Below are 12,008 nucleotides of genomic sequence, written 5' to 3' on the forward strand. Positions count from 1 at the left end.
TTCTCGCTACTGCTCACACTCCGAACAAACATCCACTTGAGGCCTTGTGAATAAATTTGTATCGATGGTGGAGGTTTCAAAATCGCCACACCTGTTACAATAGTGCTCTGTAAACGACAGACGCCATTTTTAGAACAACCGATATATATATATATATATATATATATATATATATATATATAGTGACTAACTATAGCATATCTGTCTTAGTCTTCAAATAACATTTACGTAAATACAAAGTGCAAATGAAAATATTCATTTAAAGAGAAAACCTACAAGAAATTGTCGAAATAGGCGTATAAAAGAAGGCCACCATGGAAACTACATACATATGACCATTTATTATTCCCATTTCAATAAAATATTCAAGTTTTATAATGACCAATAAATGAATATTCTATTGTAAAATTATCACTAAAGTATACAAGTAATTTCGTAATATTGTAAAGAAAGAATATGTGGAGATATTAAAACCTTTTTTTTGGAGACGTTATGTATCTAAATTCTCATTTCATTTGAAACATCCAGTATTTCTGTCGTTCAAACATACAAGAATTCTTTTAAAATTGTTAACTCAATTATTTTACATTTGTTCGAATCAATGGAAATAAACTGGCAGATAAGTAACCTTTCTTTCCACATTCCTCAGACTACACGTTTATATGATGTATTTTTTTTACACAGTACCTCCCGTTTCTACGTCATGGGAATTAATGAACCAAGAAACATTGACCAACCATCGACAACAAAACCAAGGAACACAATGGGACGTGGAGGATTTACTGTCTGATTTTCGTGATGTGAAGTTGTCCGTGCTGCTAAGCGAATTCGTTCTGACCTTTCACCTTTTGCCTTAGTTCGAAAAGCAATGAAGTTCATCACCGCAGAAGTGTTTCTTCTAAGATGTGAGAATGAAGCAGATCCAATGGTGGTACCTCCTTCCCAACATCTTTTTCACGTCCCGACGAGTTCATGCCATGTCATCGTAGTCTTGGTTTTGGGAACAACGACAGCAAGACTTCCGTCCAATCATAGCCCTGTCGCCGATTGATCGTCAAGCTGATGGGAAGACGAACGTAGAAGGATCAACATCTAGAATTATCTTTCCGATCGCTCACCCATTTATTTTATTTTATTTTTAAACTCTCACCCTCAATATCTTAATCTGTTGTTTTTCGAATTTGTTGGATTTCATTTCATCTAGAAAACACAGGTCACGATCCAAGTAATTAAGTTATTTTGTAGAACAAAAGGCTAGGATGAGATTGTTAGCTCAAGTCCGCATTCATCCCCATTTGTATTGTTTGTAATCTGAGCTACATGGGTAATAACCTCATGCTGTACAATATTACGCAAAGGATAATAAGAATAAGTACTCTTTTATGTACTATTACATTGTGTATAGAATCTGTTATTTCTAGTTTTCTCCAAAGTACAAACGATTTAAGAAGAATGTACAAAAATAGAAGTAACGTACCTGTGCTGGGTGGCAGTATTTGCTGTTGGCATTCCACGTGGATGCTGATTTTAACAACGCTTCTTTCTGATCTGTTCGTAACATATGAATAGTGTCCTCCAGTCCAGTTTCCCCTTTTTTCATGATGTCTGAAAAGATGACGTACGAAATCTATATTTATCTTTAAAATTCAAAGACAGATTTAGCTCAAGTAACACAAGAGGAAAATTGTCTGACACACTATTATCAGCGTAATGATATAACTACCTTATTGTGATTATATATTTATCCAAGCGAAATAACTTCAAGAGGTGCTCCTGTAACCGATAATGGGATCAGGAGTGGCTACTCAAATTATTTCGCTTAGATAAATAGTTGCTTATATCATAATGTAACATTAACACACACCCAAACACACATAAAAGAAGTAAGTTTTCATCCCACGGTTATGCCGGCTAGCCTAAAGGAACCGGTGATGATGAGAAATGAAAGAAATGGTGGAATGAAGAAAGTGGGAGGAAACAGGAGAACCCCGAGAAAACCTACGCACACGGTGTTTGTCCACTAGAAAGCTCACTTGGCGCGAGCTGGGATCGAACCGCGGACCCTATGCACTAGAGGTGAACGCTCTACCACTGAGCCACCGTGGCCCTATAATGTAAACACAAGTTCGTTTATGAGCTCCCTCGTGGCTATATAGTTAGCGTACGATTCGGTGCGGAAGACCCTACTTCGATTTCCGGTGGGAGCTCATGTGGTTCAGATCCCACGGAGTTGGGGACGCGGTAGCTCAGTGGTAGAGCGCTTACTTCTGATGCGTTGGGTTCATGGTTCGATCCACAGTCAAGTAAGTTTGTGGTGGACATCATGTCAGTGGGGTTTCTCGGGGTACTTCCTTTTCCTCACACATTATCATTCCACAAATTCTTCCATCATCATTCACTTGCTTTAATCGTCCGTCTCCCTTCGCCTAAAGGGCATACTCATGAGAGATTAAAATGAAAGATTTCACTTCATTTCATTTTCTTTATTGTAGCTTAGTTTCCTTTATTTCAGCACCGAGGCTATACGAGACGTGACCTACATTTTAAGTTGGATTCCGAATCATGATAATGCGTTCAATGGTCTCCTATCAAAATCAAACCCAGAACCCAGTACACCGAAGGCGCGCACCATAGTCACTACACTAGCGAAAAGGGATTACACAAGATCGTGTTTATTCTTTAGATAATATTAGAGCGAGAATACTTGGTTTGAACTATGAGATTAAACTACTTCTAAACCTTCTGCTTATACGAATAAACTATAAGACTAACTATGGAATTAAACTACTTCTAAAATATACCTTATTTTAAACAAGTATGTTTCGTTTTAGTTTGGCATCATCATCATTTGCAAACTAAACATAGCTAAACATGGTTATGAGCTGCAAATTAGCTTAAGTAACTGTAGAATGATGTCAAACTACCCACCTACAAAAGTTTTGTTTCAAATCTATTTATCTTTTCTCTGAAATTTCGATTCTACTTTAATATCGGTTTCGGTTCCAGAACCAGAACAGATTTTTTCGGAAAACTGCTTTCAGTGCCGAAACCATTTTTTTAAATTAGAGAATCTCTTTTCGGTTTCTGTTTCGGAATTGGAACCGGATTCACATTCATCGGTTTCGTTAGTGTGACCAACTTTTATAGGTTTTCGTATCTCGGGACGGAATAAGGCAGTTTCTTAACATAAACAAATGTTTATCTCTCTCTCTCTCTCTCTATCTATCTATCTATCTATCTATCTATCTATCTACCTTAAAGTTTTAGTTCAGCTATTTCCAATATACCCTTAAAGGTCGTCACTGGTCCTTACTTCTAAATGGGTTCCTTTTAAGGCACTCCCTATACAGGGTTCCGCGCCTAATTAATAAAGACTATAGGAAAACACACGCCTGTCCACCATATGGGGACCTTTTGCGTGGTTGACGGCGGATGAGTCTGCAGTGGATTGGCTGGCTAAACTTCAGACGTCATGCACTGACAGGAGTAATTTGTTGTGATTGGCTGAATTATGCATGTGATTGATATTGTACCACAAAATGGTCCAATGGTTTATCCTTGAACAAAGACTGAAAATGCATGAGAAAGAGAGCTTTGACAAGATCATGAAGCAAAGAACCTTTATTTCTAAATGCGCAAAATTTTAAGTTATCAACAGGGTGTCTACTGGAATACCAGAAAGTAAATTCATGACTTTTTCATGACTTTTCATGACCTTTTTGTTCAAATTTTCATGACCATGGCGATAAAAAATTACCATTAGTAATAATAAACCCCTACCATCAGTGGTGCATCGGAACTATGCGGGTTGCTAGTCTTAAATATTACTTATTGTGAATCTTAAGGAAAGAATCTAAAATTCTGCCGCCTTGTGCTCGCGCACAGAATAGCACTTACCTAAATACGGGCCTGCTCTTACCAGTGAATCAACTGTATTTGAAGTTTTAATTCTGAGTATAATTATCCATCTAGCAGAAATTTGTCTGAAATTAAGCACTCACAGAACTGCCCAAAGACAAAACAAATTAAAAAAGAAATTCGTTTTAAAAAAATAGATCATCAAATTTAAAATCTGCAAACTCAAATGAATAATATTATTTGCATAAGTCTAAAGGCCCAAAAATACACAATTTACATTTCTTAGAAGTAAAGAAATAGCAGATCAGAAAGTTGGACAGTAAAAAGTTGTTACTATATTACAGAGACTAGAAGATGAAATGGGGAACAGCTAGGAAGACAGTAAAGTACCAGTTAGCCAGCACTAACTGATGGGGGAAATTCTCACAATTGCTGACCTGATACAACTGTTTCAGTACATGCAGTATGGGGTATAAAAGTATGAAGTATAAAAATATACTCTGAGATTTCAGATTTTCATGACCAATTGGGTAAATTAAGGACTTTTTCATGGCTTTCATGACCACTAAGCAAAATATATGACTTTTTCATGACTTTCATGACCAGTAGACACCCTGATCAACTGTCCTGGCGCCAGAAGTCTGGCGTTGGGAGATTCACAGTGAAAAACTGAAATAAACGTTTTGTCCTCTGAAGAAATGCAATTTTGCAATATGGTCTGAATAAAATTAGTAAGTTTCTTATTTATTAAAAAAAAAAAAAAAAAACACTAAAATCTGTCTTATTACAAAATGAAATGAAATCTTACGTCCCACAATTATGCCGTTTAGGCTAAAGGAGACTGTGATGATGAGAGATGAGTGAAATGGTGGAATGAAGAAAGTGGGAGGAAACGGGAGAACCCCAAGGAAACCCACGCACACGGTGTTTGTCCACCACAAAGTCCACACGGCGTGACCTGGGATCGAACCAAGGACCCCAAGCACCGGAGGTGAACGCTCTACCACTGAGCCACCGCGCCCCCTGTCTCATTACAGTTAATAACTTTGTACTGTATAGATCGAAGTTCGTTGCTTTTCAGCCTAAGTACCCCTCCGAATGCTATATGATACTGGGGACAGTACTGGACTTCTTTGTTTACGTCTCGAATCGACAATGACTAACCTTTGTAATTAGGAATATTACAAATACTAAACAGGACTTACCTTGTACTATTCGAAGCACTTGTCGAGGCCTTCCTAAGCTAAGAGCAAGGCTTAGAGCTGGCAACAATTGTTCTTGTTGCAGGAGATTCAATAACTCTTGTTCTTGCAACGTCATTTTTTCCTGCTGCTCTATGGCTTCTTGCTTCTTCTGCAGAGTCACGTCCTTCCACACAACTAACACAGAGTCAGAACCACCACTCACCACATTCCGCTCCTTCTGGGAAACTAAAAACCAACAACAGCTGGAGATTATGATATGGAAACTTTTTACCTTACGCTTAAGATATGAAGCATAATAATCTAAAGTAAGCATATCGAACATGTTTCCGTAGTTTTATCAAAACAAAGTGATAATAATAGTTTCGAATTCAAGACATATGTTGTTACAAGAATCCAAGGATTCATATTAACTAATAGTTATTATTCCAACTCAGTCACAGGGATACCTGTACAATTGAGACCTGTCTAATATAATTACTTCATAAACATCAGAACTTAATATTCAAACAAAAATTGTATTTCATATATACAATCCATTTCCGTAATCCTCTCCTGGTTCCTTTATAGAGTTAAAATAAGTTAGAAGTTCCGCCATTTTAAACAATGCTCTGCAAAAGTTATTACGACATAGTGATGTCGGAAGCATGTCGAGGGAAGTTACTACCACGTAGCTACGTAAGAAGCAAGCTAAAAAGGGAAATCACTCCCACGTAGGTAGGTCGGAAGCATGTAAAGAAGGGGAAGTCACTATCACATAGGTAGATCGGAAGCATGTGAAGGGGGTCATTATCACGTAGGTAGATTGGAAATACGTAAAGGGGAGATCATTATCAAGTAGATAGATCGGAAGCATGTGAAGAGGAGGAGATCATTATTACGTAAGTAGATCGGAAGCATGTGAAGAGGAGAGGGGTCACTGTTATGTAGGTAGATTGGAAACACGCGAAGAAGGGAAGGTCATTATCACGTAGGTAGATCGGAAGGATGTGAAGGAAATGTCACTACCACGTAGGTAGGCCGGAAACATGTGAAGGGGAGATCACTATCACCTAGGTAGATTGAAAACGTATGGAGAAGAGGTCACCACTACGTAGGTAGATCCGGAACATGTGAAGGGGAGGTCACTATCACGTAGGAAGTTCGGAAACATGTGAAGAGGAGGGGGTCACTATTACGTAGGTAGATCGGAAGCGTGTGAAGGGGACGTCATTCTCACGTAGGTGGATCAGAAGCACCTGAAGGGAATGTCAATACCATGTAGGTAGGCCGGAAACATAACATGTGAAGAGGAGATCACTATCACCTAGGTACATCGGAAACGTGAAGAGGAGGTCACTGTCATGTAGGTAGATCGGAAGCAAGAAACTAAAGAGAGGTCACCGCCACGTAGGTAGGTACACACTGAGGAGTTCGTGCTCTTACATGAAAATCAAAGTGGATTCGATTGGCTAGTGGTTGGTTCTTGTCAATTTAGACCGTCCGAACGCTCTTGCTATCAAGGCCCTTCCCAGTGTATCGCACAATCGGGCGATTTTCATAGCTGTTCTTAAATGTGTTTCCACTAATTTATAATCTTTAAGGAAAAATAAAATCTCGAGAGAAAAAAACTACCTGCCAAAGCCCATATTCGACCTTCATGAGCATCCAAAGTAGTAACACATTCATCGCTCTTTATGGTCCATAACTTAAGCAATCCTTCAGCGCCAGCTGTGATCAATTGCATTCCACGCGACAAAAACTCAATCCTCAAAACCGATGATGTATGGCCTTCGAATGTCTGAGGAAGAAAGAAAATAAATACATATAATGCGGTTCGAAAAGTAATTATACACCTGTTATGCACTAGTACAATGTTACAAAATAATGACTTAGCTGTTGGAACTACGTTGAATAAGGACTAATACGATTTGCAGTTTTTCTTCGTTGAGCATTGACTGTCCACAATTTCGCTTACAGTCCTTACCGATCCGTCTCGTAAATTTCTCAATTAGCGGTGTTATCCTAATTTTAGGTTAGTAACATGTACCTGGAAATCTTATGAAAATCTGGCCTTTTACTATTTGTGTGTGCTCGTCATGCTTACGGAAGACATATTTAACGAGAAATTTTCGGTGTTCTAAAGTTAACACAAATCCTGAGCACACATAGAGAAAGAAACGATGATCTCAATAACACAATAAAAAACAATGAGCTAGCCTTATTTTCTTATCTCAAGATCACCAGTCTAACTGTCTCATGCGAAGAAAAAACTGCACACAAAGCATGATTACCAACCTTTGCAGAAAACAGTACTCGCTACGCACTGAATCACAATCACTCAACATATTATCATGTTTATACAAGTTTATAGTTACTTTTTGAAAGTCCACTGTTTCATAAAAGCAATACAGGGCTAGCATAAATGATTCATTCGTTTTGAAAAGGCTGGACACACACATGAAATATATATGTAAAGAAGAACGAACTTACCAAGTGTATACACCCTCTACAAATGTTTAATATATACCCCTTTGGTGACACGACACACGTCCACACAATACTCGAGCTCATTCCATACATTTTGTAGCATAGTCCTGTCAATTGTCTGCACTGCAGCACTGATGCATTCTTTCAGCTAGACAAAGGATTGCGGTAGTGGAAGGGTGCGTAAACAAGGTTCTTAACGTACTCCTACAGGAAGAAGTCACAGGACGTTAAATCAGGAGATCTAGGAGGCCACGGGAACAAAGCTAGGTCATTCTCACCAATACGCCCAATCCAGCAATGCGGAAGTTCATCGTTTAGATAGTTGCGAACTGGGGTGTGCCAAACTCTATACAATACAAACTTGGTGAGTTTGTGGTTCTTTTTATATATCTTTCATGTGTGTACATGTAAAACTTTTGAAAAAATAGCCTTTTCAAAACGAATGAATCACTTATGTTAACCCTGTATTTTCCTTAAACAGTCCACATGACAGATCAAGAATCGAAATCGAGATCCTGTGCTCGAGCATGAACCTAAAGGATTCTTAATTCACTAATGATCTAATCCAAAACTGACCCTTGCTTTATCTTAAGACTACCATTTAAAATTAAAAAAAAAAAAAAAAAAATCTAAAAGGTACTGTCTCAGAAAACATCACGTCTCGAAGAATGGTACAGTACTTAAAATTAGAAATATGAGTCCCTGGTTCGATCCCAGCTCGCGCCAAGTGAACTTCGTGGTGGACAAACACTGTATACGTGGGTTTTCTTGGGGTTCTCCCCTTTCCTCCCATTTTCTTCATTCCGCAATTTCATTCATTCCTCATAATCACCGTTTCCTTTAACCTAACCGGCATAACCGTGGGACGTAAAACTCAAAGATTTCATTTCATTTAGAAATATGAATAAATAATTCAAGTTATTGTACTGAAACTCTGAACTAGAAAAGATTCGAGCCCTGGTGTCTTGCTTGCTGGTTGTTGTACTCACCAATTCAACTACCAATGAGATACCTTAAAAGTGTATTCCAAAAATATAAAAAGAAATAGGCGGTTTGTGTTCATAGTGAGTATTAGCTCTGAAAACAAAGTACCTTAAGACATGAGAAGTCACCCAGAGACCATAGTTTTGCTGTCGTATCTGCTGAAGTGGTTGCTAAAACCTGATCAATTGGCGAGAAACGTACACACCAAATGCCTCGCTTGTGTCCGCGAAGTACACCAGCTAATTTAAGTCCTGCTGCTACCCACACCTGGAAAATGAATGGAAAATTAAAATGTATCAATCTTGTAAAACACAATGTCGCACCATTATAAGGTTCAATAATACTCTGGAGAGGCAAATGCAGAAGAAAGGTGTCACTTTTAACATACAACCGACTTTTATTTTATTTTTTGATATCAATAACAGAACATTTCCTACAACGAATGTCATAATAGATATATATTAAACATATACATCAGACAAAGATATAATTAACCCTAGCAGGACCAGGGAGAGGGGTTTATAAAGTGCCCACATTTTGGAATTCTATTTATAGTCATAAATAAGTGTAATCATCTTATTCTAAGTGTGTTCATCTTTTTATTTTGTTTCAATAACTTTCTACAATATTTGTTTCTAAGAACAAATCTTTTTGTGGACCATTAAAATAAGACATGAAACGCTCTATTTTTTTAAAAAATAAAATCATATTTCTCTCCGTCTTTTCTCACTTATGTGGGGTCGACGTTTTGATAAGTCTTCTCCATAAAGCCCAGTACCAGAATTCATCTCTTAAATCTTTCTTCCTGAAGTTATTTCTAATTTCCTTCTTGGTCTTCTTCTATCTCTCTTCCCATCCACTTTCATTACTATCACTCTACTTGCCACATATTGGTTTGTTTTCATTAGATGTGAATACCAACGCATTCTTCTTCCTTGTAATTTCTTAGATATATCTACAACCTTGAAGAGCAAAATCAAATCTCGATTCCAAAGGCATCATCCACGAGATATCAGTCCAGAGGGTCATGCTGTGAATGTCGAATATTACTGGGTGTTCTGCAACGTTCATTGGCTAAGATTCGTAAACTTTGACCTGAATATCGCTAACAAGACTCATGAAGCCATGCATAAAAGCAGACTGATATGCCAGCTGTGACTAAATAGGGGATCGTGAAGCTCAATCTCCCTCATATTCTCCAGATTTGGCTCGAGATAGTGGCTATTTCCGAAATTAAAATTGGCATTGAAAGGAAGGTGTTTCAAAACCATTCCAGATACCCAAAAGGCTTCGACCGAGATTTTGGTGCTAATTTCGAAACCAAGACTGCCTCACCACATTCTACAGCCGCTTCAGATGCATGTATTGACCCATGAGGTATTTATTTTGAATCAACATATTGTAACGTACCAGTCCATGTATTGTCTTTGATTTCTTATTAGTCCTCTTTCCCATTGGACAGACTGTGTATTTCTAATGATTAGTTTATGTACTGAGTTTTATTTTCCTACCTTGAGGGGGTCCTAAGATACTCTATTTCTGGCATAAATTTTGAGCCCCTCTGTCTTTCAAAGTATGTTATGTGTGGTAACTTTACCACTCTCTCTATATATATAATAAGATATTAACAATTGTAACCTGGAGGTTATGCAAACTCGCATGAATCTCCCGTTAATTTAGCGCCTCTGATGGAAAATTTTGAATTTTGTACCTTCGAATGTGCGTGTCAAGGATAATGAAGTCATTCGAAGGAAACTATACAAATGGGCCACATATATGTCTGACTGTTCTATCAAATTACATACAATTATAACACAATTTGTGAAGTATATAGTGCACCAAAGTTTCTAAATTTCAAGAAGTGTTGTTATTCGAAAGTTTTTCGTTATGCAATTGAAAGTATTTTACTCTATAGTGATGCATTGTAAAATCCCATAAGAGAGTGAATGATGTCTGGTACAATTACTATTTTAGGTGAGTGTTAAATTTCGTATTGTATGAGTATTATCTGACCTTTTCATATACTTTATAGTGGAGCTTATCAAAACGTCTCTTGTCCACTTTTTTTTTGAAAATCGAGATATCAATATACACGGAATCATCGAATAATTGTTTACATCTTTGCACTTTTATTTCTGGTCAAAACGTCCCAGAACGCAGAGAAAAATGGATTTGAAATATGCACTTTTAATCAAAACGTCTCTTGTCCACTGCAAATTGGCGGACACCTTACAGCAATAGTTTTGAAGTAAAATGTCCTATGTCCATTCCCACTTGAACACGATTCTTGCTGTTTTATTTCAAACTGTCTCTTGTCCAAGGATTTTCCTCAGCAACTACTTGACACAAAAGTGCATTAATTATTGCTTTCTAGAACATTTAATGGATATTTCAGTCCATAATCTAGTTGGTTGGTACCACTGGCTCACCCGAGATAATTGACAAAAGATTTGTGCGATAACTTTATATTTTCTGGTGATTGCATTGTTGAGGTCATATCAGCCATATTGTTCGACTTATTTCTTAGTAAAATAGGTGCTTGAAGTTTGAAAGCACTTAGAAAAGTGATTTTCAGGCGCCTGTGGAGTATCGCAGTTCATTTTCATAGATATGAGTGGTAATCAAGAAGAAGAAAATAATTCCAGATTTTTATTATTTTGTATCAAATTGTCTCTTGTCTGATAGATTTGCTTTCAAAACGTCCCTCGTCCATTTTTTAGTTTCAAAATGTCTCTTGTCCAAATTCAATACCTATATTATTCATTACTTGTGTCTTGAATAATGGAATGTGTTTATTAAATAAGACAATAATGGTTTAAAGAATTTCTACACCAAATCTTACAATATTTAATAACCTTTTAAAATAATTATTTTTTTCTTTCGATTTGCCAACATTTTTGTTGGGTGGACAAGGTACGTTTTGATAATAAGCTCCGCATATAAAGATATACATTGGATTTACATATTAGAATTCAATTCAGACGGATATGTTATTTAGACTAATACTTGGGAAGTTATTCGTTGGATTGTTTTTGCTAGTGGAATTTGGCCATCTCACGTTTAAGACTTGGCAAGGCTGAATTTGTATTTTGTTCGGATAATTTTTTTATATGTCTGGATTTTCATATTTACTGTTATAAAATATTGCAATTAAATACACAAGCTTTCATTTCTCGAGTCCTAGAATACCTGATTAAATATATTAGTAAAGGTATTTCTCTTCCAGACTCGCGAAGTAAGATAGTACAACAAAGGCTATTTCTCAGTAAGTAAAAATTTTGCTATTTCTATACACATGCTAATTTCTCTTAGGTTTTTTTTTTTTTTTCTCTAAAAAGCAATAGTTAATGTCTAGTCTTATAAGACACCTTTCTTGTCCTGATCTAATCAGCCAGACGCCCATGACGGAGCTATCTAACAGCACGTTACAAGTGGCCCAATGAAAACCCAGTTCGAGGTAGGTACTACGTTTCACTATGATCAAAAGTTCAACAG

At 37.1% G+C, this 12,008-nt stretch overlaps 1 protein-coding gene across 1 annotated transcript in view; it reads right to left on the reverse strand.

Annotated features, from left to right (window-relative positions):
• LOC145664983 (transducin beta-like protein 3) overlaps nucleotides 1–12,008 on the reverse strand; it is a 45,699-nt gene that overhangs the window by 8,477 nt on the left and 25,214 nt on the right. Inside the window, exons 11-14 of the mRNA XM_081732154.1 lie at nucleotides 8,622–8,780; nucleotides 6,675–6,840; nucleotides 5,064–5,288; nucleotides 1,478–1,605 (exon numbers count right to left, since the gene is read on the reverse strand). Of these exons, the coding sequence (XP_081588280.1) occupies nucleotides 1,478–1,605; nucleotides 5,064–5,288; nucleotides 6,675–6,840; nucleotides 8,622–8,780 (678 nt within the window). The remainder of the gene's footprint in view (nucleotides 1–1,477; nucleotides 1,606–5,063; nucleotides 5,289–6,674; nucleotides 6,841–8,621; nucleotides 8,781–12,008) is intronic.

Source organism: Thermobia domestica, chromosome 11 (genome assembly GCF_964235325.1).
Source record: "Thermobia domestica chromosome 11, izTheDome1.hap1.1, whole genome shotgun sequence".
NCBI lineage: Eukaryota > Metazoa > Arthropoda > Insecta > Zygentoma > Lepismatidae > Thermobia > Thermobia domestica.